Raw genomic sequence first — 27,801 nt, forward strand, 5'->3', positions numbered from 1 at the left:
AGCAGATGACAGCAAACGGCAGGCACTACTTTCAAATGCTGTCCCGGGAAGGATATCTCTAAGCCCCTGTGTGAAGAGCTCAGTTCTCAATTACACCAGAGAGGCCCAGAGCAAACATGCTGGTGTCTGAAAACAATTCTTTTCAAATACAGTAAAGAAAGATCAGCTCTGCTGACCCAAACAAGAGTCCTCCCCCTGATTACCCAGACACTTACATTTTCAGTTGACTTACTCAGGGACTGTTTGCACTCTGTTCCTTGCTGAGTCCAGTACTCCACGCAGCCAGCCCTCTCCTCCAGAGGAGGGCATGCCTCTCCCCCATTCCTGGGCTCCTGGATGACGTGCCTCCTCCGAACACGATATGTTGTCTTGCAAGGCTCTGCACAGCCACTCCAGACGCTCCACTGAGATACGACACAGGGGATAACTGGAGGAAGAGTAACAAACAGGGATGTGGAAGGTTACAGAAATGATGCCAGTGACGTGCCTTCTCCAGAAAAAGACACTTTTTGACATAGCTCAGTACAACCTTCCTTATTTCACACCTGTCCCACAGTTGTGTTGGGCACTGGATGAATTGAGAAAAGTTTTAAAATTAGACAAGGTCAAATTGAGTGGTAGGGGAGGCGGGGGATAAAGAGCAGGAGGAAAGGGAGGGTGTCGTAGACCCTTCATGCAGATAAGGCCTGAAATCTTACTGACTTCTCTTGTGAGATGTCACACAGCAAATGATGGCCAGCCATGGAGTTCGGACCATTGCGTGGCGGGCTGGAGTTGAGTTCAGGAAACAAAATGAAATACAATGGCTTCCACTTTGTATGCGTTGAAACCAATCCCAAAATATTCTGAGGATGTGACTCATGACGTTAAAGTTTGGGAACCGGCACTAAGTAACGCTTCAAGAATCTTCACATCATTGAGCATCCCTACTTGCTTTCACACAGTATCCATGGTGCTAAACCCCTAGGCTTTGGCCTCCATGCAGCTAAAGAAATGTCTTCCTTCAGCATTCAATATCCCGTCCATTCAGTCTGAAATACACTGGTACCATTCCCTGTGTCACATATCCCCTTTTGTCATCTCTTCCCCATAAGCATGCCCATAGTTGAGTTTTATAGGATTGAATCTTTGGAGAGAACTATCAAGAATAACACAGGAATCACTCGAGCACAGGAGCATTCACCTGCTGGTGTCTCTCAAAGGCAACCTGGAACCACAGCCCATGATATACTTGATCGGTTGTACTTAACCAACACAACCTAACCTTCAAGAGCAATACCTCTGGAGAAAAACACTTGCAGGTCAGCCTAGACTCATATAGGTTTTTTTCCCCCACATATTCTCAGTTGGCTACAGTCCCTCTCCTTGCATTTCTGTATCTTGTGACTGAGCTTGGCCAGCGTATGACAATACCACACCAGTACTTCTAAGGACATCAAACTTCAGTCGCACCAGTGAAGAGGTGTCTTACCAGGTTTCCTACCTTGCTGGTTCAGCCGCTGGGTGCCTCACGCACACAGTGCCCAGCTAAAGGCCAGCAGGCACCACCTTACGTACACTAAGGGAAGGGCTGCACTTGCAAGCTACCTGCTGCCAACATCCCTGTGAGTACTCAAGAGGCAAACTGTGCAAGGACAGAAACATTCGACCCACGACGCTGAGCTCAGGCACGAGGAATGCCTCGGTTCTGAGTCCAGCTCCACTACTAATCTATCACTCAATTTAAAGATGCACATGAGTCCATTAAAATCCATTTAGAGCCACTATGCTCAGCACCTTGCAGTGACAGACATTCGCACTCTGATTTACAGAGGCATTCAAAAGCCTGAGTCCCACCAATTTCATCGGGTGGCAAGCTGCTAAACACTGTCGCGAATCCCAGCCTTTCTGAGCAGCTCAAGCTTGATACTTCAATTTATTCTCCCACGGAACACAGATAACCCCTAATTACTGCATTAACCTCATGTGAAACTGCCCTTGTCTTCAGAAACTTTAGGAAGATCTTTCAAACGCTATTGCTTTCCCTTGTATAAAGTCACCACAAACAGCTTTTTAAACCTCTTCAAAGATTAGGAATTAAATCAATTACCTAAGTAATTGAGACATTTCATATATGCAGCCAGGCACCACAAAAAAAGCCTGTGCATTGGATTGTAGGCTACCTAACATTATAATCCTTTTGTGCATCTGATTTATTTGGAATATTCTGCTCTCTTCAGTTTTGTTTGGCGTCAGATATTAATGCCTTTGCCTTAATATTTTGCTTTACAAGTCAGTTTGATAAAGTAACTCTTTAGTGGTGAGAAAAAGAAAATTACTGAAAAAAGGCCAGGCTACGGAGGTAATACAAGTCAAAGTAGTCCCTTACACCCAGCACAAATGACTCACAAGAAATAATGCAGCAATACCTTATGCCGCACAAAACCAGCTTTCTCGCCAGACCTCGGTAAGCAGGATGCTGTTATTGCTTCGGTGAGCCACAGGATGGCACCGGGCCGGGAGAGCGCAGCAGCAAGGGCTGCGACACCCGTCCGGCTGCAGGGTGCCCGGCTCGGAAAGGGAGCAGCGACTGCCCTCTGCTATCCCCTCACGATGTGTGGCAAGGGCTGCAGAGACATTTTTCTTATTACTCTTCGGTACTATGAAGAACAGACAAGAGAGGTTCCCCGAGCAGCAGGGCGCAGCCGCAGCGGTGCTGAAGGAGCACCCAACAGCCCAGCCGTATTCAGACATGAAAGGCACTGGGGCACCTGGCACCCACCAACACAGCCCTCCCCTGACAGCCCCACCGGCAGGACAGCCACGCTGCACCCTCCGGGCAGACCTGGGGTGCCCGGCCTCAGGGCAGGGGTGAGGTCGGTTTATGGGATCCCATGGGTGGCACTTTTCATGCTCACTGCTCTCTGCTGCACTTGGGAGTTGTTGGTCTGCAGACCCGCCAGCCTGTCCTCGTTCACAGACGTAGCTTGTTTAAATCACTTTGGAATGAACTTATTTCCCACCCATTTTCCAGCTCTCTCTTGAAAGGAAAAAGGGAATTGAATCACAGGAATGTCTGCCCATCTGCCTAGAGCAAAACTCTGCTAAGGCACAGCTACGCAGGTTTAAAAAAAAAAAAAAAAAGGCATTATGTGAGCAGGTAAGACTCCTTGAGGATGCTGTTTGTGGGAAGGGAATATGAGATATTGCACCACTTGCTAAAATAACTTCTCTGCTTAGTTCAGATCTGCACTTTAGTGGAAGATGTTTACGGAGGGAGTGTTGCTGTGCTCCTCGGGTAGGCAGCGCTGCCCAGGGACCCCGGCACTCAGCTGCTCGGGCACTGTGGTGGAGGCTCTCGCCAGATCAAATGCCAGAGCTGCAGCCACACGCTGCAGCTATCGATGCCTTTTGCAGGGATGTGCAGATTAACACAAGCAGCAGATCTGATCCCGTCCATAGCAATTCAATCCACAAGAGGCAAAGGGATCAGGGGATTCTGGCTCAGTCAGGAAACGTCCCGTTTCACGTTTGTGTCCTGTACCGACACGCAGCATCCTGACGCGCCCTGCCAGCTATCTGCTCCCGGGGAAACCGGGGGACCTCAGCACCCCCGAGACCCGCCACCTGGGCGGGGAGCCTGCAGCATCCCTCCTTCGGCCACCCGCATCCCCGCCGGCCCCCTCTCGCTTTTCCCACGAGCAAAGCGGAGCCCGGCGGCGCTTTCAGAGGCAGCCGGGGCGCCGAGGGCCGGCAGGTGCCGCTCGGCTGGGGGGCAGCCACTCACCCGGGCAGGCCTCGGCGTAGTCGTGGCAGCAGTCGAGGGTGCGGGCGCACGCCTGGTCGCAGTAGCAGGGCCCGTGGGAGCCGTCGGGCCGCCAGCCGGCGCTCAGGCAGGCCGGGTCGCGGCCGGGGCAGCACAGCCCGCGGGCGGCGCAGCCGGGCAGGGCCGGCGGCGGCAGCAGCAGCAGCAGCAGCAGCAGCAGCAGCAGGGCGGCCCAGCGGGGGCACCCCGCCATGGCGCCCTCCCCGACCTTCGCTCCCCGCAGCCCGGCCCGCTTGCCGGCTTGCGGGCGCTGAGGGGGAAGGAGCCGGCCCGCCTCCCCCGCGCCCTGGCCCCGCCGCTGCACGGGGGAAGGCGGCGGGCGGGGCCGGGGCGCTGCGGCGGAGGGAGCCCGGCGGCGGCGGCGGCCGCCTGCTGCTGGGGCCGCGGGGCGCCAGCGGTGCCGCCAGGGCGGGCAGAGCCCCCGCCCCCCGCGCTGCTCGGGCGGGTCCGCGGAGCAGCGCCTGGGCAGCCCCGCCCGGCGCCCTGCGACGGGCTGGCGGCGAGAGCTGCTCCTGAGGCCGGTATCCCCTGTTGTCCGGGCAGGTGCCTTAACCTTCCTGGCGTCTCACGATGCCCGTGCATCCAACAGGTCCGTTTCTGCAGACTTTAAAAACTAGAGGGTGTAATTTCTGCACGGACTGCTGGCACTTACCAGCCAAATTATCATCACGGTGATCATCAAAACCAAATGGTAAGAGAGAGCATTTTTTGCCAGATTCGACTCCAGCATACCTCATGAGCCATTAAAAACCTGAAAGTACTTCATTCCCAGTACAGCAGCTTGTAAGAAAGACGATCCAGCTGGCCATACTGCCTCTCTACAGAATTACTGTGAATTTTCTGCTTACTTTCAAATGCAAGAAGCTTAAAATGATTAGAGCCACTCCTGTGAATTATTTAGCTATTCAGTAGAAAGCTAAAGGCTTTACTGTAACTTTTTATCAAGCAGACTTGCTCTGAAATATTGATCACAACAGATGTTATACCTTGCTGAATACTGAACGGGGATTTATAAAACCCACCCACTGATTTTTTGCGACTGATCGTGCTGTTGTACTAACAGTGGGTATGGGCAGAGTGTTCCCACTTCAGGGAGACTGCAGCAAAGATGCTTCTAGAAAAACAGAAAATAATATTAGAGGACAGGCTAACACCTTCATCATGTGTAATGCTGGAGGAGGCATGGGAGCATAGGAGACCTGGCACCGCACCAGCTCAGGCATAACGTGGTAAAGTGTTCCAAAAAAGATAAGAAATAAAGGGAACTTTAGCTTCTTTGTATGTCCATAGAAGTCTGCAGCAAAGGACAGATGTCTCGTTTTCTTGGCAGTGGTCAGATGTTGTCACCTTGGAAATCGCCCATGTAACAAATCCTACGGTGGGGAAGAGGCAAAAAGGCCAAGAGAGGAAAGAGAAGAGCACTAGAAATAGGAGGCCATGGGGTCTAGGAAGCAGGAATGTAACCATACCAGGTGTTAATTCCTGCCTCTGCCAATGAGTCACTCACTATGTGACTGCACGGGTAGGTCATTTAATCAATGTATGTCTCATTCTTGATCTAGAACAGGAAGAACATTAAGAAGGAGATTGCATTACTCAGCTAATTAGTCAACACAAACCAGAGGCCAGTGCGGCTCTTGCGCAATTAACTGAGGGGCAGCAACAGAGCACACTTCCCAGGTGTTTCTGTTTCCAGCACTGATGCTGCCATGCTCCAAATCCCCCTGCCAACAATTGTTGGGGTAGGAGGAACACATTCACATTATTCTGAGACACAGAAAACTGACTGAATGAAAATTAGCTTTAGAAAGCAATGCGTCCGCATAAAGGCTGCAATTTCGACTGACCCTGCGCTATTAGGAAAACTGGAGCTGGGTCCAGACATCTCAGTCGGGTTTATATTCAATCCACCCCCACCTGAAGCTCTTGGGAGCAAACTTTTCTGCTTATCTCCCATTCCCAGTCTGAAAGCAGTTCTCCCTTGTTCTGGTTTGACATAGCTCTAGGGGATGTTTTAAGTTTTGGGTTTTTTTCCCCCCTGACAGACCAAAGATGGTAATGTTAAAGAAGCCAAGGAAAACATGGCCCAAGCCATGCTGGACCACATCAGCCCAGCAACAGATTTCTTGCAAGACAATTCCCGAGTCTAAAAGTGGGACTGTTGGCCCTATGAGGAATATTGGAGCCAAGCAAGTGTGCTTTACAGAAAGGAAATGTGGCTAGTCCATCTGACACGGAGAGGTTCAGGAGCAGAACAGCTTGCAGGGCTGTCCTTGGCAGTAGAGATTGTGTCTTCCAACCTGCAGGGAACACCAAGGGGCAGCTCACTAGGGTGGCTGGAAACACGACTTCATCTGCTTGTTCAAACCCAGCTGCTTTCCCTGCTGGCCACACAGGGTTCCTGCCCTTCCTGCCCTCTCACTCATTTTCCTTCGCTTAATGAAGCTGGACTGTGCTGGAGCTGCCACTGACCCAGTTCGCAGAGGCCCTCCTGCTCCCTTTGTTAACTCTGAGGGGCTGGAGGATGTTGCAGATGGAATGTCCCTTCCAAGGGACAAAGGGAAGATTACGCTCACTTTCACTCTGGATAGTTAATCAGTGTCCCTGCCTGCACCACAGGCTGATCCACCCATCTGTGGAATGGGGAACGCTGTCCAATACCAGCCCCTTCTTTAACTTTATTTTGCCATAACTTTCCAACAAAAAACCAAAAGAAAAAAACAAAACAAAACAAAAAAAAAGATTATTATGTAGCCTGGATAGGATTTACCAGGTGTTTAAATAGGATTTACCCTATTCCAAAGTGTTTGCCCCTTTGCCTCTCTGCCCCTGTCACCTGATAGTTTATATGTACATTGCAAATGCGTTAGGGTAGCAGTATTTTCTTTGTTCTGTGTTTTTTAACAGCCCCTTGCACTTTACGTCCCTTGCGCAGGACTTGGATTCTTGCACATTCCAGCAATAAGGAAACTAGCAGAGCTATCAGTATGCAGGACAAAAAAAAATGGTTCTGGTTTAGAGTGTCTGGTTTTACTTTCCATTGTCACAGCCAAGTCTGTAAAAGCATAGAAGGAAAGTAGCCAACCAAGTGATCTGATTTCTTGGAGCTGATTTCTACAGATATGTGAAGGCCACAGGAGAGCTGGCTGCCAGCTCATGCAAGCCCTTCTCCAAGGCTATCACAAGGGATGCTCTACTTGTTCATCATATTTCAGCAAGGAGCACCACCAGTTCACACAAGCTTTCCAGAACATGATGCAAATCAACAGCAATGGCAACAATACTTTTCCAAAAGGCGGCAAAGGTCAGTATTTCCACCTACACGTTTGCTGCTGTGAACAGGTACCAACTTGAAAGTTTCTGCAGCAGAGTCTGGTCTGTGGTCTGCTGCCTTTCCCGTCGCATGCCCAGAGATGAGAGCATGCAAAGGCACACTTTTCCAGGCTTCGGTGGTGAGTTTTAGCACATGTGGTCCTAAACAGACTATGTCCCGCTGAGGACAGAGGAGCATGGAGGAATTCCAGTTGCACGTAGCAACTTTGTTCTCAGTTTTTAAATATCAGCAGGAAGCAGAGAAACCCACAGAAACATTAATGTTTTCAAAGAAAAGCTGGGGCAAATGGTCAAGCTTCCTACAACTAACTAATCTGATAGAAGCAGCAAAACTCCAAAACCAGGAAACTCAGCAAGAGGCTGAGACCTTTTGGGATAGTTGGTAATCAGGGACTTTGCTCTAACCACACATAGCAATTGTATGGATCAAAACTGGATGCCAACTCTTGTCACCCCTCCACCCTCTGGAAGCTGAGCTCCCAACTTGTAATTATGTAAAAACCTTCCAACCCTTTTCTTCCTATTCCATCATCCCATTTCTGGGGATAACCCCCTTTAGGAAATGATGCTTCAGCATCTTCTGAAACAGGCTGTTTTATTTTCAACAGTATTTATATTCAGACACAAGCCCTACGTTTCCTCTTACTCCCCTCAGGCTGCTGCTCTGGCTGAGTAGCAGCATTTGCTCCTACGCCCTGCCTGCCTGAACTGGAGACAAAGTGCAGCAGAGGAGAGGACCACCAACAGGAATCCAAAGCGAGACTGAACTGCCCCACACTATTCTTAACTAACTCTCCAACTGTCCATTATGCTTCTGCCTGACTGATCAGGCAGAATGGGGGCAAGCTGGCCTCACGCCAAGGCCAAAGCAACTGCTGTGGTTTTGTGCTCACAGCACTCACCTGATTCTGTAGTTTGCTGAATGTTTTCCCATCCCAGATCCTTCCCTCTGTGTGGCAGATAGGAAAAAAAGCCTCCAGCTCAGGAAAAGCAGGGAACACGTGCAAGAAACACCTGGCTGTCTCCGAGGATTTACCCTGCCTGGCTATTCCACTGAAGCCATTCACCTGAGGTTTTACTGTTTGTTTCATTCAAGTGTTTAACTCCCTTCCCCATGCCCTGGCAGTAGGAAATCTTTGAAGCATCCTAGCCCTTCATCCCATCCTAGACCCTGAGGATGCTGCTGTCCTAGTCCTGCCAGCCCCAGCTCTTAACAAACGAGCTCAGTGCACACAGCTCGTTCCTAAGACAGGTCAAAGACATCCTTTGCACAAGCTAGTATCCTCTTACTCCTCAGAGCTGATCTAACTGTACCAGAGCAGAGAGCAGAAACTGGGATTTGAGCTCGCAATGCTGCTGATAAAAAGCTGAGTGTTTATTCGTCCACTGGAAAAGCTGCATTGGGTCAAAACAAAGACCTCTCTCCCCCAGTATCTGTCTTCAAGAGCAGCTGATAGCAGATGCCGAGGAGGGAATAGAAGACAGGTTGAATGTATTTCCTCAGAATGCTCTTACACTTCTGGTAGTTTCACCTCCAGGATTTCCTAACAGGTAGTGCCTATGCCTCAGTCCATATCTTATACAAATTCTCTCCCATCTCATTTTGAGCCCATGTAAACTTTCAGCACCCACAGTCTCTCATAGCAGTATCCCATGCTACACAGCGCACGAAGTTTTGAACCTACCATCAGCTAATTTAATTTGAATCCCTAGTTCTTGTATTGGAAGAGACAGGGAACAATGAATTCTCATTTACTTTCTCAAAGCCACTTGGGATTTTATAGATCTCCATTGATTTGTCCCTTAATTTGTCCCTGTTCCCCAGGCTGAAGAACCACCCTGGCAGGAGGGGCTGCCCGGCCAGCGGTTTGAGTCGGGGAGAGGTGCCACCGTCCCAGACTCTGCCTCAGCAGCTCCACCGTTGATCTCTCTGCCATAGCTGCGTTTCTAACATCCAATTCCTCACTCACCTCACAGGTCCTGCTTCTCTCGAGTCCGTCTTTAGTTTAGCTAACCCCTAACAACAAAAGAAATCACTGCTGTGGATGTGGTCTTGCTTTCCCAAGCACCCCACTCACAGTATGAATTCACACACTTAAGGCCCAGGTGAAAACAAATGCACGCAGGCAGGTAACAAGCTCTTAGTGCTGAGAAAAAGAGTGGAGTCTCATATGTGAAAATATACTAATACAAGAATTAAGTTTTTTTCTTTCTTTTGACAAACTCAAAATAATAATAGTAAGAACTAGAAGAGCTGGCTGATTTACTTTCACACCTGCTCCTGCTTTCTTAGAATGCCTGTCTGCCTGCTTACCCCAGGCACCCTGTGCAGAAAGCCATAATTAAAGAAGTGTTGGGGGGTCAGGAAAGGGAGGAGGACTAAGCATTGAGTCTTAAAAAAGGCTTATTTGAGAAAAGATTCAGGTGGAATTTTCTTTTATCAAGACCAGTAAGCAAAGAATGCATCTGCAGGGAACCTAACGCAGCTTTACTCTGCACTGCAATTCTCTCCTTCGCAGTGTCCTTTGGGATCTTAGAATAGAAGTGAAAAGACCTTTAAGCAGCATTCCCTTCCCGTACACATCTGCTAGGTTTTAGCACACAGAAACATGGGAGAAGAGTTGATACCGAGTGAGGTTCAGAGATTTTCCTGAAGAAAATCTGAAGAAAATTCAGATTACGAGCCCACGTATTTGAGATTACTCTGTCTTTTCCCAAAGTAGAGAAGAACATCGAACCAAATAGTCCTAAAGTCCACCTGCAAACAAAGCCCACCCAGGAACAGTCCTATACTCTGACAAAGGGATGGGATCTCATTGGGACTGAAGGGAGTTTTGGCCAGCAGATCTGAACTGGGCTATTGACCCAGGGACCAAAAAGCATCTCATCCAGAAAAAAAATCCCTTCTTGTTAGATCTGGACTTTTCTGCATGTGCTCAGGAGACCAACAACTGCTGCACACCTCTTCAGATGCGCCTTTGCCACCCTTGTAAAACTCACCCTCAGCCAGCTGCAGAGAGGAGAACCACATCAGCTTCCCAGAGGGAGTGCAGAGCAGGCACTAGCAGAGGGCAGCAGTCTTCTCCAAAGCCTCTATGACCAGCTAGGTCCAAAGCATCTGCTGTTTTTCAGCTCACAGTTTTGTCCCCAAGACTCTCAAGGGACTGCTGAGAGAACCCACACCACGGCAGAGCAGTTACGGCTGAGCACACACCTTCTTGGATTTAAACCCCAAAAGCATTCACCCTTGATAAAGGCTTCATCTCAACACGGCAAAACTAGTGTCTCCAGCAGACTCCAACACATGGGAAGTATGATCTGCTTATTCTGCCTTTTCCCCTCTCATATATAACATTATAAGCATTATAAGACCATTGGGGAAAGTCAGCCTAGAAGAGAAGGAGGGAAGTCCCACTCCTCTCCTTCAGATGTGACCATAGGCACAGCAACCACGGGTGCTAGCCTTCTCCTCCTCTCTCCTGCCAAAAGCCACTACCCAACCCCATCACGTACTGCCTCTCCATAGAGAGCAGGGCTATGACTCACCCCAGGGCATAAAGGAAACAAACTTCTTGTCATTAAAAAGCTATTTTCTTTAATGAAAGCTGGAAAAGGTTCAAAGTGGCTAGAAGTCTTATTTAGAAAATAGGAAAGATAAATACTTTAATAAAAAGCTTTTAGTGGTTTTCTCCCTGTGTCTTTCGCTTTCCCGAAGAAAAGGAACGGAAACCAGCCAACTTTTCTGAACCTGGTACTTCCAGGGTTTGGACCAGTTTTCTTTTTCTTTCCGTAAGAGAAAATAAAGGAACAATTTGTGAGAGTCTGAGCCGTGAGAGGCGACCCTATGAGCAAGGTAAGCCATATTCCTTCCCCTAAGCAGAAGAAAAGCCTTGAACAGGTTTGCATTCAGGTCAAACCTGGCATTTTCCCCTAGCCTGTGAAGGTCCAGGGTGTGTCACTGACTCCACAAAGCATTACTGGGAATCTTTTAAATCCAGAATAACCCCATGACAAGGCACACTCTCTAGCAGAAGGAACACAATGCCTAAAATCCTCTATCAGTTCCACAAGCTACATGACTCTCTCCCACATTAAATCAAAAGCAGTGCCTGACTTTTCAGATTCCTCCCAAACTAGCTCCATTCTCATGCTTTCACCAGCTGCCTCCACAGACAACTGCTTCCTCCTTCAGCCCTTGCACCTTTGCATCCTCCTCCAGCAACGCTGCTCCTGCAGCCCACGCCACGCTGCGAGATGGCTCCGGGAGCGGCAGGCGGCAACAGCCTTTCCTCCCTTCGCTGACTCGGACTGCGGCTCAGTGCCTCCCGCTTATATAGCTCGGAGGATTTTGCTGCTGGTGTTTAAGGATGGAAGAGATTGACAGGGACATGTACAAAACAGCCAGGGACTTCTCCCAGCAGGTCTTTCCTCACTCCACAGAACCTGTGGCTCAACTAAAAGATGAAATTTTTTTTCTTCAGCACAGACCATTTTATTCCCTTCCTACGAGGAATCTCCAAGTGTGCCTGAGATGCTACAGAAGAAACAAGTGCACACATACCCCAGAAACAGCAGCGCAGTTCACACCCCGCAAGATCAGTTGTCCCAGTCACCATCAGACCGTCCTGTCTCACATAAGTTGATCACTTTGGCTAATGTGTTCTCAGCATAAGAGCCCGGGACTCCAGGCCGCCATTTCTCCTTCTTTTTAGTCACAAAGCAACAGCTGCAACTTGGCAGAGGCCAGAATCCAGGCCTCTTTATTTTTTCACAAGTGGCTATTTATACGATTAAGATGAAATAGCGAAAACATCTTCATCTTCTCTAACTGATAAATCCAAGAGAAATATCAAAGGTTTTTTTACAATGGTTTTCCTAAAAGAGACAATAAAAAAATAGATATTGTCCTTCCATGCAGCGTAACACTCGGGATAAATAAATCCACCCACAGCTAAAGAAATCCCCATTTATTTATTTCCCGAATTGTCAAGTCAGTTGAGCTGTTTTATGAGTCAGCAAGTACAAATGGGTCATATGCAAGTAGCAGCATCAGGCTCCAGGGTGACACAGCACCACTTGTCCCCGGGACCCTGTACAACACAGGAGCAGTTTGGAATAGTCTTCAGCACAGTTTCTTCAATGCAGTTATCATCCAGGCCACGCATTTTTCACTCTGCTCAATCTCTCCCCAGATGTTAGGAAGAAAAGCAAACCAAATGGAAAGCAAATCCTAAAGTAATACAGACGCTGCTTAAACAGAACACTGAGGTGTCTCTCTAAATTCAAGAGCATGCTTAAATATGGTACTTGAAATATTACACTGCATATGGACATAACCGTTCTGATTAACCAGGCTCTGTAATGAGCTATACAAGCTGCAGAAGAAACCAGATATACTTACTATAACTGGTCCTGTTTTTAAGTTTCCAGTTGATTGCACATCCTAAGAAACCTTGGCTTTAAATAAATCTCGCCAATAAACTGAACGCACATTAGTATTTGACTGAGATAGGTGAAGTTTAAAAGACAATTGGTCTAGTACCAATGTATGTTTCAGAAATTTGAATTACCCAGTTGGAAAATGGGTTGAGTATTGCCAACATTAGCCAAGCTTTTAGCTGACGCTGGTAACTACATTAATGGAAAAAACAACTGATTTCTGATTACAGTGCCTGGGTCTCTGCAGTCCAGGTGCCTCCTCTATCACACAGTCACACTGACTTTGTTTTATACATGTCAAATTGCCAAGAAGCCAAAGAGGTCAGAGAACAGACCCCAGTTTAATCTCTGCTGTGCAGAGTTCCTGGAGTCCACAAAGGCAAAGACTCCCGGTCTGATCCATGCCACTGCCTGCCAGAGATAATCCGAGTGCATTACATCTCATGGATGCAATGAGTCAGACACATCTGGTGCGATCTGCCTACCAAGTGGCATGGAAATTACTCTTTCAGTGTTGTAAGCAAAGCCTGGTCCTGCTGGGTCCTACCTACCAAATAGGCCTCGTCTGTGTCAGCAGTTCCCCATCATCACTGGGTCTTTTCACTTGACCAAGCAGTTGTAGGACTGGACGCAGAACAAATGAGTCCTAGTTTCAGGGCCCCTCCTCAGCTTTGGAGCCACATTGCCTCTTGAAATGTACCCATTCCCCCTTGTTTTAACAGAAAAAAGGTAGTAAATTGACCCTTGTAAATGAATAAAGTTACAGCTAATCTACAAAGAAGCAGATGTTTATTTGCAATAGGGTACCACTTAGGTGATGAAACCAGAGGCCTTATCTACAATGAATATATTTCCACAAGAGATTCAAGGCCACCCATCTGCACAAATTCAGTCTCTGCAGATGATAGCTAAACACTTCACAGAACATTCAGAGGCAGCACAGAAATACGATGCAAAATAGAGCTAAAAACCAAAGCATTGACCCAAACTCACAGAAGTCAGCTCTCAGCACAGAGGGTCCTTTTTGTGACCAGCATCGCCGAGTGCAACTAGGAAGCAGCATGCAGTAATAGCAGGGATGAAAATAAACAGAACCTGTAACACTACCTCACCTATTTAACAGTTTTATTCAATTGGTACAATTTACGTGACAGAAATGCTCACATTTATTTTCTTAAATGAGAGCAGAAGCTGTCACAGGCACGGGAAGGCATTGACCGGTCAAGCGTTCATGTTCCTTGGGCAAAACCAAGCCACCGAGGCACAGGGCGCTCCGCACTTTGCAATGTAGTAAATGCAAAGAGAAAAAGATTTTGCTTTATTTCACTTGGAATAAGGTGCACTGATTTTTTTTTCCTCTCCTCTAGAAATTAGCTTTTTTAGTATTTCAACACTATTTCAGCTATATTCAGGTTTGAATTACAGAGCTCTGGGAGAAACTTAATTTACCTCCTCGAAGCACATTCCTCTTTTCAATACCCAGGCTCCTACTCAGATCCATGAAAAATGATGCCCTAAATTACAACACACAGAAAAATCTTGTAAACAACAAGATAAAGAAATTAAGTGTGTGAGGAAAACATTTTTTTTCCCTTTGCTATTAAAGTGTGTTTTATATGAACAAGCTGTAAAACTCCACCAAGGTATTTCCAACGGAATTTAGTTTTCATTGCTAAGAAACTTGCGATATTTTTCTTACAGTAACTGTAGGAAGTAGCATATTAAAGACCCGCTAGTGGCTTGTGGAAAGATATGGGATAGAAAAAGTTTGATCTAAAACAATTCAGCAGATGGAGATGTTTCTAGACAGCATGTTCAGAAGACTTTATTTCTTATCAGTAAGGATAATTGCATGAAAACAGGAGTTTCCTGTTATTCTCGTATCAGAAGATGCATTCTTTTGTTGATGAAAATCACAATTAGCCACCGTGGAAGTTTTAGCAGTGATACAAGCAGAGGATGCTAAGATTTGGGGAGAATGGGTTAACTGCAACTTCTCGTTCTGTTTTTCTGAACTGTTTTTGCCCTGGGATCTCACAACAAGTTCACACAGGCAAACTACCAAGTCCAACTCTCTGGGTCTCCTGGTAGGATCTGCCCTTTAGTCTGTTGCCTGCAGGATGTGGGCCAGGAGTCCCTACGTATTTTCTACAGTGTGGAGATCACTAGCAATTTTCGACGAGTTAGATTAATTGTGCCTTGGATGGTAAAGGAATGCATTTTGCTGAATGACCAGAGCTGCCTACAGACCTCACAGCTGTTGTTTAGTAGCTGGACCAGGATTTTATCCTAACACATCATAGAGAAACAAGTTAAGAGCTTTTTTGGTTTCTTTTCCCAAAACTGTATTTCCATGGACCTACGTGACCCTCCCAAGTCACTTTAAAAATTAATAGAAGTGCTGTATATTTCTGTTCCACCTGCAGCATAGCATTGCTATCAACACTGTCTGACTCACAGCCTTAAAGAAAACAGTCAGGAGTAGACATCTGGATGACAGAAGAGGTCACCAGACTTTAAATAATGACATTCTGAAGAGACTTTTAATAACATTCCTAATGAGTCCAAGAAATCGGCATTATTAGCCCAAATCACCTTAACAGTATCACTGAATATTCCTTTTGTATCTCTGCCAATAATGAAAATAATGCTTAATAGTATTCAACATTGCCAAAGGAAAGGGACCCACAAAAGCAGCTCACAAGCATCACAAATCTAAGTCATAAGGAAACTTCCATGTGTAAAATTCAGATTTTAAAAATTATTATCAGGTTGATAATCATGTCTTGAACCCACAGTGATATTCAGTGCTTTGGAAAGGGAGGTGGATGAAAAAACAACCCACAAAGGCTTTTCCGATGCTTGGCCCCATCCATTGCTCACATGCCATCCCCTTGCTGAAGGGGCTGGGCATGGCGATTTTAACGGCTGTGGCCAAGACACAGAGGAATCCATATTTATGGCAAATAAAAAAAAATCTGAGTTTCTGCCAGCCCTGATGAACTGAATCGGTGACTTCACCTCAGTTCATAACAACTGCATGGCTCCTTCCACCTCCATGTACCCTTGTGACAGAGAGCCTGATGAAGCCTTAGTCTCCTTGGATGTCAGTGCAACATCTTCTACTGGCATTCGGAGTTCCTTCGCTGACATTCCAATCAATGAATCTGGAATACATTTTTGGAAATGAATTGCTTCTTTTGTTTCCCTATCTGTATCTCAGATCCCCATCAAATTAGAAGTTACACTTTCAACAAGCAGGTCAATCACAGACACCTAGACACACACAGGCACACAACGGGCTTCAACTGCTTCATGGTCAACCTCAAAATCACCCTTACACATGCCCTCTCCTGTAGGTCTTTCACTTGTGCGCTATGTGCTCTCTGTTCATGCAGAAATACATGGACAATCAAAATACCTAATTCACTTGAGCTATTACGAGTCTCCCTGTGTATGTTTGTGTTAAATAACTTGGTTGTCCATGCAACAGCAAATAGACTGACAATGCATGTTAGATGTACAATAGGTGACATCTTTCAGCAGGGAATATTTGGCCTACATGGTCAGTCCGCTAGACAGTTGTCTGAAGCTCAGTTTTGCTTCTTGCCTTGTATATCAGTTATAGGACTCACATCCAAACTACACATTCCCTTTTCCAATGGACTCACTGCCTTGAACACCAAAAAATTAAAAGAACTGAAAGCATGAGATGTGAAAGATCAGACAGAGCTACAGCTTATTTGTACCCTCAGTGAACTAAGCTCAGACAGAAGAGGCCACCACAGGAAACCCCCCAGGAATTATATTTGCCCAGTAAAACGTGTTATCAACATTCAGCACGAAGCCAACCCCCTACCTACAACCACTGCCTTGACTTAGGTAGAAAAAGCTCAGCTATGGGAAAATTGTGTAACTGCTGTTTATTTAACCATCACTTTGAAGGCAAACAGAAAGCAAAAGAAGTTCACCCCATGAGATCCTTCCACCTCCACATGCTCAGTGCTCTGATAATAACAGGTCTCTCAATAAGATGACATTCAGATTATAAGGCTATTGCTAAGGGGCCAGATTCACTATTGTAATAAAGAAAATTTTTTTTTTAGCCCTCCTCTAATCCAGAGGTTTACACAGCTGCTGTGAGCTTCCTGGAGAGATCCCCTCTTACACAGTTTCCATTTAGGCTCTTGCTCACCATTGTACCAGCACAAATCTGGACCACGACAGCATAAAAACACAGGAGCTGACCCAAGTGACATCTCTTACCAGGACTACACAGTCCCTTTGTACATAGTCCTTTTCAACATGGTCCAAAGGGGCCAAAACCAATTTTTCCTTCTACAAGAAAAGTTACACAGCCAACTCATCTGCTTTAGACAACATGCCCCACCTCGCAACGAACTTTGAGAGCTACTCGGATGAGTTACAGCTCCAGAAGCCAAGAGCCAGAGCACCATGCACACACATACAGATCTCATAGGACATGGGGGTGTTTCATGCTGTTCCAGCTCCTGAGGTCTTTACTCCCAGTATGAGGGAAACGAAGACTAAGAAACCCTGTGAGATCCTCCTAACACTTCCATCGCTACAATTCTCTCTACAGGGCTAACCCCACCATCTCTCAGGGATCCTATACAGGCGTAAGGATCAGGCAAACCTACAGGAAACCACAACTCACCAACAAGCCCGTCACCCGTGGCTGAACCCAGTGATGCATTCCTGAAGGCCTGAGCGCTCCTGTCTTTTGTTAGCTTTGCAAACCTCCCATGCAGCTTTGTATCTCCCTTCTCCCAGTTCCTGAGCCACAGTTGGGGGAACGACAACGCTGTGATGGATAGACAGACTCCAGTCATCAGACAGCGGGAATTTCTGACTACAGCTGGATATGGGTGAGTTTTCTTTTTCAGTGTGAGGGGAAAAATCATTATTAGGCTTATCCATGGATAGGTGCCTTTGTCAGATTCCCTGTCACAATTCAAACAGGGAGAAGACAGCTCATGGGAGACTGACTTTCCATCTTCGCTTATAAAAAAAAAAGGGGGGGGGGGGAAGGGAGAATGCACCAATGCAACTTCCAGAGGCCTGCAACACAGACTAGGAGAGGCACCGCCTTGCCACTTGGAAGGAAAAGGCTGCATCACATCTCTCAGGCACCAGGCTGTGACATCCTTTGCGCCCGTCATGCCCAGTCCATGTGGCACGGTGAACTCTGCACCCAGCGTTTGCGCTACAAGTCTGGCAGTCACACGCAGCCCTGGTTCTGATTTCTGTCACTAAGGAAATCCATCTGTGCTTCCCCCCCTGCTCTGCTCTATTCCTGCGAGTACTTTTTTTCCAGAGCAGGGAACAAAAAAGTCAGGAAAAGAACAGCAAGGAGCAGATTTGTATCTGCTATATAAACTAACAAGATGACTCAGAAGTTGACCCCTCCTCACCAAGCCTTCCACTTGCCAAAGGGCTACGTAACAGCAGGTCTACCCGGTCAGCTCTGCTAGGAAAAAAAGCCAGGTTTGCATGCAAATTCATTCACCAGGTCACTGTAACTCATTCTGAGGCATGAGACCTCATCAGCATCCCTTCTCACCCCCACTGATGTTGCTACTTGCCTTTACAGCCAGCAACCTCACTCACAAAGACTTCACCACCACTTTGGTACTCAGCATATCATCCAGGATCAGAGGAAAGACTGGCAGGGAGTATGTGCATGTGTCACGGTGCCAGAGAGGGTTTACAGAGGGAAATCACAACCAGCAGCACAAAATATGTGTCACCCTCATGATACAACAGCAGATGTTGTGAAGCATGTGTCCAATGTACAGGTTTAGGTAGCTAGGAACCAACAGGAGATGCACATTGCCGTTAGCACCTTTGGAAACCACTTTTTCCTCCAGGCCGTTTTCCCAAGCCACACTAAGGCACTTCCACAGCCACATAAATTGCTGACTAACAAAATTTCTCAGACACTTCCAATCCTCCTCTGTAGATTTCCAAGAAAATTGCGCCGATAAATCTCCTACTGTAAAAAAGTGACAGTGAATACTCAAAGGAAAAGTCTGCTTTGAACTGCTAGTGTCAAGGGCCTGATCCACATCTACTGAAAAATGGATTCACTCTAAAGACAGACCGTCCCCCACGAGTGCTTTATCTCATGGAAAAAATAAGTTTTTATCTCTTCCTGGTAGACAAAATTCTTGCAAAAATGAAGGGAGACTAAGCCAGTGTAACATGTAACAATTGCAGCAACACTCTCCTGAGCCTGCAGGTGGTTTGCAACCATTTGCATGAGATGGCAACTGTTTTTCTTCATCACCAGGCCATTAAATTCTCCAGCTGGATTTGGGAAAATTGATGGAGGTAAGGCAATGTCTACAACTGCTGCAGTTGTGCAGCACAAGAAGTACACATACTCCAAGCTGCTAAACAAGGGCAGAGGTAGAGCTTAATATTCCTTCTCTCTGAGAAATGGTATCCAGAAGTTAGCTGCTGCCTACAGGCCAGGCTCTGTCCTGGACCGATGTGCAAGCATTCCAGTTTCTGTGGGAGGATCAAAAGCACAAGCCTCACCCTTTCAATTAAAGAGCAGCCCTGAACCAGAAGCAGTAGACTGCTGAAGACATTGGGGCCACCCACAGCGGGAAACACAAGCATGTGCGGAGTGGAAAGCGTGTGTGTGCTACTCCGGGCCAGCCCCAGGTGCTGACATAGCAGCCCACCTTCAGAGAGCAGCTTTCAGGAACGGGCTTCAGGGAATCCATCTGGGCAAGCAGCACCCTGTGGGGCTGCATCTGCTTACCTACCACCCCCATGCACCAGCTGAGCCTCCTCAGCCCGCCGGAGGGACACCTGCCACCCTGACAGAGATGGAAAACATGCCTTGCCTCTTCACGCAGTCAATGCTCGGCCCACATCTCCCAAAATCTCTCTGGCCCTGGACATCCTCGCTGAGGAAGGTTACATGAACCCAAGGGAGTCTGTGAGAAGTAGAGAAATGAGGACAGCCCCTGGCTTTAGTATTTGCTTTGAGAAAAAACTAAGGAAGTCAAGCTTATTCTCAGCACTAGAGGGAAGACTTCAAGGTGACCCAGCCACAGCATTCAGAACTGAACAGAGCGACAGGCACAGTGAAGTGCAGACTATCCAGTGGACATTTTTCTAAATATAACACTAAAGAAATCGAGCAGATTCTCAGGTAATACGGACAGAAATGGTCCTGAACCTGTTTCCATGAACCCAAATCAATCTCAGGGAATATAATGGAATTGCTTTGATTTACACTATGAATATGGTCTAGCACGAAGAATATTTTTACCCATCACTAAGACAACTGGTACTACCCGCAAGCTGCCAAGTGTTTCCCATCCACATAATAAAAGACTTGAGCCCATTTCAGTCAGTAGAAGGCCTGTGGCAGGGGCTACATGCAGTCCTTGCTAGCCTCATGTCGGCACTGAGCAGAGAAACAGGCGAAGAGAATTTCTTCAGACCCCAGAGTATCTGTTTCTATAAAGGTAAAGAGAACCATCTCCAGCACTTTTCTCCAGAGTTTAATTTACTGTGGAACAATCTAGAAGGCTCTAACAACAGTCTCTGGTAGGTATCACGAGGCAAAGGGGAGATTTTGGTGGTTTGTGCTAGGAACCTCAGCGGAAAGCCAGAGCTCTCACTGTCCCCTCTCCATTCACCCTGTTGAGAGCAGCAGTCTTCCTGCTACACAGGGAGCTGAACCTGACTATCAGCCAGGGGGTCTGAGCAAGAAAAAGTCACAGCAGGGCGAAGAAGGACATGAACTGCAGTTTTCTGCAAGATGAAGGCTGCCAGAAGACAGCCAGTGCAGTGTCAAAGGGCCTCAGCCATATCTGCACCCTGTGCCCAACGCTTGGATGGGAAAGTGCCTGGGAACCCTAGGTGCTAGAACACAAACCAGCAGCTCCCACAGCACCAAAACAGAGATGTGACACTTGGCTTCACCCCACCACTGCAAGGGATCTGGCAAAAAGGGTGGAAGAGGAACAGAAGTCTGCAGCTGCAGAACATCTTTTTTAAAAAACACTGGATGCTGTAGGAGAAAGAAACCCTCTGCTTCAAAGAAAGTCTTCCCCTTACTGCCTGTGGGGCAGTCTGAGTGTCCCGAAATCTGGATCTTCCTAGAGCAATCACAAAACCATTTTGCTTCATTGCTGTCCATGACAACATCTAGCCTGTCAACATAGCTGATGTGTCAGATAACTTCATCTATCACTGAGCAGAAAGGGAGGCAGAGGAAATAATGCAAAGAGTAGAAGCAGCAATGAGTAAATGGACTGTGCTACCCCATAAGCTAACACAGCCGCTTAACAGACGGGTTGATAAAGAATATAATAATTACCATGCAGACAAAAAGATGCCTAGGTCTTTGGGAATATGAATGTTAAACCTCTCACTGTGTATGAAAACATGTCTATTAAAAGCAACATCAGACAGAGAAATAATCTGTGCTATTTTCCTCTCAAATGCTCATGGCACCAAGAAACAGAGCTGTTTGAGAAAAGTAAACATTTGCTTAAACATACCAGCCTAGCGAGTGACTCCAGATTTCAGTTTTAGAAAGTTACAGAAGTACATACAGCATTGTCTGCTCCTGCTAGAATCGATGGGACTGACAATTCTGTGTTCATCCCCACTGCCCTGTTCAGCCACTTCACAGCAGCAGAATACAAGCTCTGGACATGCTGTGATTACCCTGTGCCGGCCTCCGAGAGCTAGTAGGGAGCTCTCCGTGCGGCGGAAAAGCTGTAAGTCAGCCTTTGTCCAAATCATACCTCCTGGCCTTCATCTCCTCATTCACGACACCCAGCAGACACACTGAGGAGTTGACCAGTGCCTGCAGAAGTCAGGCAAGCGATGGGGCAACAAATGCCAAGGACAGCTCTGAGGAAGAGAGCTGCAAATTGCTTTAAATTCAGTGTTAAATTCCCCCCCCCCCCAAACTTTTATCAAAGGGCTATATTAGAAGATTTTCAAATGGGGTGATCTTACCTCCATGCTTGGTATAAATAAAGTTTGTTTGATGGTTTCTCTATTAACCAGGAGGCCTACTTCATTATTTGGCTGTAACACAGTTGTACTAGAAGTCCATTGCAGCTCAAGTTTTTGAATAGCTTATGGTTACACACAGGAAAATTACCTGAGCTCATAGCATACCAGATTGCTGAGAGCCCATAGCTGGCCACAGCCAAGTTCTGCCAGTTCTCCATTACCGAGGCTGTTTGGAAAAGCAGCAGAAGGTAGGATATCCCATATAACAGAAAAAAAAGACACTATGGTACTAAAGAAAATGACCTGCAGCCTGTATTTACCAGCTGTGCCTACCATCTATCCTCATTTTCCTGAAACTCTGTCCAGACAGACTTTTGGTAAAGGCAGCCATGCTCATATTTTTGAGCCGGTGCAAGGGGATTTGGAGCAAAGGTGTGGAAGGAGTGCCGGGGGATGCTCTCTAGACCCAAACTAGTTCCAGAAAAAACATCATAGAGGTAGATGTAAAATGAAGCCACACCTAAGGTGCCCAGCTGTTTGTAGGCATATCAGAAACCCCAGCAGATGAAAGCTTTGAAGCAAAAGCCTATCAGCACAGAAGACCTCCTCCTCTAAATAAAAGCCTCTGACAAGTTCAGATGTTACTTTTAGGATTTGTCTCCACTTTGTCACACTTGTTCTTACAGATAAGCTAAGGACCACTGCTCCAGAGGTTTATTACAGCACACTGCTATAGTGACAAGGTGAAAGCATCCTGACTATATACGCACAGAACAACTCAAACAGATGGAGGTTGGTGCAGAAACCCCCCCCTCCCGCCCCGGCGCTTACTAAGCTTTGGGCAACGCATGCACACAGCACCCCCTACAGCTGCCAGGTCAGAGGAGATCTCCAGACTCAGTTCATCCTATGCAGTTCAGTTCCTCCATCTCACTAGCCCCTGCACCCAGACTAGAGAGCATTCATGGGTTGCCTGCAGTGGATCAGTTACCTTCACACAGTTTTGTCTTCCATCCATATGCATATATGCAATAGCAGCAGTGCTTGAATCCTGACCTGAGCAACTTTTCTTGGAGAGATAAAACATGTTCCAGCTACATCTGTCCTCACAGTTCACACTGGACAACCAGCACACTCTACTCCCTGAAGTATGCTTGCTGGTAGGTATGCTCATTAGATAATGAAAGTAATGGTATCAGCAGCAGTTACGATCCTTCATCAATGTTGTTTCAAGATATTATGCTGCTTACATTAATTGAATGAGAAAAATCTCTACCCAGTTTAATGGAAGACTACTTTAAATGCTGATTAATGGCTGATTTTCCATCATTGCCGTTTCCTACTAAACATGCATGCCAAAGGCCACTATCAGCTCAGATACTAAACCCTCTCCCATAACCACCAAAACTGTTATTTATGCTTTTAAGTAGCAGAAATACCCTCTAACCTTGTAGTTGCTGTAAATAACTTCCAATTCATTAGAGTATTAATTAGGCGTTGCTGTCAGGCAGTAAAAATAACACAGCAATACTTCAAATGCTGCAGGAAATCATTCCTTAAACATTTCCTCAGCCTGTTACCCATACCTCACTTTTGCCCTTCAGCTACTTCAAGCTGAATCGTCACCGTTGGGCTAGCCAGCTCACTGCAGCCGCTGCACACGTGCGCCCAGCTGCTTTCAGGAAGCAGCCCCTCGGTTGGTATTTAGCATGTATAACCCATCAGTCACAGGCTTCTGCAGGCCCAGAACCAGCAACACAGGAACCTTCAACAGCTGCCAGGTGGCCCTGCTCCTCGGGAACCCAATGAGGCTGCAGGGGGATCGGGTTTTAACCCCATCCCTAACACACATACCTGCTGCTACACTACTTCCCAACATGAGCATGTTGGCAAAAGCTACTTCCATCATTAGGCCCGAGGTTTGAATCTGCACCTGCTGAGACACTGCAGGTTAATATATATCCCAGTTCTTCACATCAGCTTGATCCGAAGGGCTTATTGACTTCATTTGCATTGCCAGTGGGGGGTACAAATGCTACCAGACCAGGACCTGCATAAGACATCTGCCAAGGCCCATTCGACTGTGCATCATGCAGACACCACTCCTGACTGCCAGGCTAATGGGCACATCAGATGGAAGATGGCTTCCCCCTCCATGCAGAACACTCGCCACCATTCAACCCCTCTACAAGTGTGCAGACATTGCATAGCACAGGTGCACTGACACAGATTTTTCACCCCTGTGAAGCCAGATGGCTACAATTGATCTGGGATATGAAAGTCAGAGGTACAGGAAGCAATACATCCTAGGGCTCTTGACTACCTTTCTCTGGTATTAGGAAAGCCTTTAGCTTCCTCTGGTTTAGTGGCTCCCTACTCTAGCACATATGTACAATCCATATTTAATTACCCTGCTCTGCAAAGCTGGAAGTTTGCCAAACAGCATCCAGGGGAAGGCTGCAGGATCTGACTGAACATCTGTCACCAAGTCTCTCTAGCCAGCAGCACAGTCATTCCTGCTAGCTTAACACATTGCACAAGGGAAATGTCCAGCTCCTCACAGAAGCTGACATCAGCTTCCCTTCCTTCCCAGACTGCTGCCACTTTTCTGTAGGACTCATGTATGGAAGAATTCGCAGAGCCACAGTGACTTACCTGGGAACAGGCTAATCTACACCTTTCACCAGGCCAGCTAAAATCCCCGCTGAATTATGTTCTACACCAGCTGCTCCCCACACAGGAGCTAAGGGAGAAGCTGAGGAAGAGCCCTTGTTCCAGCAGAGGCAAAGTGCAGACTACACCTCTCCCCTTGCTGCAGCACAGACCTGTTGTCGACCTTTACCACCCAGGTACAGAGAACCATGCCCTAGTGCTGCTTCCTGCAGCTCAGCAGCAGCCCCAAGTCTCAGCTAAGCACGCTTACTTCAGGGTATGTGCAGCTGTACTACTATGAGATCATGCCTCTTTTAGCAGGCAGCTCAATGTAAGCAATCACTACACAGAAGCCCTGCTGCCATCCAACTCCCCAAAACAATTAGGAGATCCAGAAATTGTCTGTTAAAGGCATGTAAAGAGATTTCAATCACTAGCTGAATTCATCCAGTACTCAGATTTTATTAAAAATAGGCTCTAAACAGTACAGAAATGCGCTGCAGCATCCAAGATGCCCCTTCCCCACTTTACAGGCTGCCAGTGATACATTATAAGCTTCCTGGATGACAGGGGAGAGCCAAGAGTTGAATCCCCCCTCCTTACACAGAAGGCCATCCTCCCATACTTGACAATTGCTCTCTAAGGAAACGCTTCCTTACTTTTAATGATTGTGGTAGGATGACATTAGCTGTCAGGTGGTGAAGGCAGCCCTTGCAGACAAAAGCATCCAATTACATTAAATGCAGCAAGTTCCAGAATCCATTACATTTAAATGCCTCATACCAAGGGAAAGAGAAATAACACCCTCTGTCTGTAAGTTGGCAGGACACCAATTTATCACTCCTGCTAGCTCTGAGAAAAGAGCAGAGCTGTCGCAGGGTGATGTGAATGCTGTAGCTTGGACAAGGGATCACAGGCAGCAGCATGGAGAGGGACATCATTAGCAGAAGACAGCTTTCTGCTAGTACACTGAAATCACAGCAGGTCCCAGGACAACTTCTGACAAATCTCAACCTGTCAAGAAAACAGCCAACATTGTCAGTCCACTCTACCACAAACAAAAAAAAAAATATAGCTTTCAAATCCCCCCCAAAAAAACTATTAGACAGCAAGGGTTGCTAAGCAAACAGCAAAAACTTTTTCACTGCCAGGCACTTCAAATAGGACACACTCTTAAAACTGCATTGTGGGAGCTTTTAGAGTACTACTTGATAAAAGCCTGGGGGAGCTGACTGAGCACAGAGTGCCAGTGTAACATACTTGGCCAGCTCTACCAGCTTCACCATCTGACAGAGACCACTCATACTCCTTTTGAATTCAAGAGTGCCACATAAAAAGGTTACATTTATGCTCTTCATGGATACAGGCTACCAAGGAGACTTCAGCCTCCTTGGAGATACAATAGCTGCGCCTGAACAGCAACACAAGGCTGTAACTGAATGAAGCCAGTGACATTAGCTGTTTATCCAATGAAGTAAAGTTCTGTTAAGCACATTTTCTAGAGCATTATGAAATCCTACTCAGACAGCCAAGTTTTCAGAAGATGTCACATTGGTGATCTTCTATAAAAAAAACAAAGGAAGAAAACAAACACCAAAAGCAATCACTCTGTTGCAAACAGACACATTGCTGGAAGCTGACTTTCATCCACACTTCTCCAAGGCATTGGGAACCTCCCATTCAGAGAGGGGAGAAAAAAAAGAAAAAAGATCAAGAAAAAAAGGTCCCTGACTCTAAGAAGCACCTCATTTTAACACTGCTTAAATAGAGCAACACAAAAAAGCTATGCTTATGCCATTAGGGTTAAATTGAAACCTGCCAGAGCTCTCTGCCATTTACTTGAGATCTTTCAAAACCAAGAATTCTTTCACTTTTGATCCTCAAGTCTTTTACCCATATCAGTGTTATACAACCGATGTTACTATGATACATGCAGACAGCACCCTCCAGTGCTGCCTGCCCTCAAAGCATGCAGCATGCATGTAGTTTCCCTGCAACAGAGGTGCAAGGGCATGCAGCCTCAATATACAACTGTGTGAGGAACTGAAGCATCTTGCATCTGTGGACTCAGTCAACCTGGCTAAAACAGAAGTTTGCATCAGCATTGCCAAGCTGGTGGGGGAAGAGTCTGAAGTCATCATGACAGATGCTCTTCACCTGAATATTAAAAGGCAATCAATTACATTTGAAAAATCTTCATGTCTGTAACAACTGACAAGGTATTAATCCCTGCAGGAAAGATGGTAAAAGGAAACTGAGTATTTCAACAGGTGTTGATACTCAGGTCCAACACTTAAAAGGGCCCCTGCTGCAATGCTCAAATCTACACATCCGTCAGATCGCCAGGGACACTAACCTGTCAAAGCATTGCAGAAGCAACCCCCTTGCAGAAAGGTGTTTTTCCCCTTTTTTTATTTATATCAGGTGGATATAGGTGAATGAAAGACTTACCATTCTCCCCTGCCAGAGGGGCACATATGGTGGAGCAAACCAGGCAACTGCCCTCATCACACAACTGATCACTGCCAGCTACAGCCATCACATCAGGTCTCCCAGAGGCTCAACACCCCCTCTGCCTCTGCAGCGCCCTACGAGTAAAACCAAAGAGAACAGTTAGTGCCAGGCCCTGCCAGGGTGTGGGACACAGCAGCACTTCCCTGCTGGTGCATCAGACGTGATCTGGCTTGAACAGTGAGAGATCAACACTGTCGCTCTGATGGGGAAAAAAAATCAGTCATCACTTACACCAGCGAGTCCCCAGGAGTTAGGTGGCTGCACACCCACAGCAGCTGTGCCACACTCCCACCTCCCCCAGGCAGATCCGCAGGGAGTGAGTCAACTAATGGCAGAGCAAGCGGCCCCTACAGCCACCACTGAACACCTGCAAACCCCTCACACTCCGTTAAGTTGGCCAGCAAGGGGCAGGGCAGAAAAGACTCAACAGCACCTCTCTTCCAAAGCGACACTTCAGCCAGGATGGTTCTTGTCCCTTACTGGGGCAGCTGCTCTGAGCAGATCATCCACAAGACTCCATGCAGGATGTCCTTAAAATGAGCTCTCTGGACACAATGCATCAGGGAAACAAACAGGACAGAGCTGTACACCACCATGCTGCTCCAGCTCAGCCTGCACTGGTGCAGCTCGCAGATTCCTTGCCCTGCTGGTTCCTTTTCACTAGCCACACCTGCTACTTCGGACATGCTGGAACAGGAGCAACACAAGGCACAAAGGACCTTGTTGCAATCCTTCTGCATGAGGAAAACCTGTGCTTTTACCTCTACAATATTTAGGCTAATGCTCAAATTTACATGCCAGTCAAATCTCCAGGGACAAAGACTTTTGGAAGAAACTCCCTTGCAGAAAGACAGTGATCAACAGTTAGTTACTTTAAGGACTTACCATTCTTACTTGCTAGAGGTTCAGGCATGGTGGAGCAAACCAGGCAACTGCCCTCATCACACAACTGATCACTGCCAGCTACAGCCATCACATCAGGTCTCCCAGAGGCTCAACACCCCCTCTGCCTTTGCAGAGCCCTACGAGTAAAACCAAAGAGA

At 46.9% G+C, this 27,801-nt stretch overlaps 1 protein-coding gene and 1 non-coding gene across 5 annotated transcripts in view; both read right to left on the bottom strand.

Moving 5' to 3' along the window:
• Positions 1 to 27,801, bottom strand: part of LOC104013109 (somatomedin-B and thrombospondin type-1 domain-containing protein-like) — a 38,008-nt gene that overhangs the window by 8,484 nt on the left and 1,723 nt on the right. For 2 of the 4 annotated variants that reach the window (XM_087750281.1, XM_087750282.1), the window contains exons 3-5: positions 27,644 to 27,780; positions 26,696 to 26,832; positions 233 to 427 (exon numbers count right to left, since the gene is read on the bottom strand). In XM_087750281.1, coding sequence (XP_087606407.1) covers positions 233 to 427; positions 26,696 to 26,783 — 283 coding nt within the window. In that variant the 5' untranslated portion in view covers positions 26,784 to 26,832; positions 27,644 to 27,780. Of the gene's footprint in view, positions 1 to 232; positions 428 to 3,766; positions 4,169 to 26,695; positions 26,833 to 27,643; positions 27,781 to 27,801 lie in introns of those variants that run through there. The other 2 variants (XR_015703060.1, XM_087750280.1) reach the window with 1 other exon arrangement.
• Positions 26,904 to 26,995, bottom strand: LOC148056535 (small nucleolar SNORD12/SNORD106). The gene has a single exon (XR_015703116.1). It is a non-coding gene; the product is annotated as a small nucleolar SNORD12/SNORD106 (small nucleolar RNA).

This window comes from Nipponia nippon, unplaced genomic scaffold (genome assembly GCF_047370975.1).
Source record: "Nipponia nippon isolate SJK-2023a ecotype South Korea unplaced genomic scaffold, ASM4737097v1 scaffold_13, whole genome shotgun sequence".
Taxonomy (NCBI): domain Eukaryota; kingdom Metazoa; phylum Chordata; class Aves; order Pelecaniformes; family Threskiornithidae; genus Nipponia; species Nipponia nippon.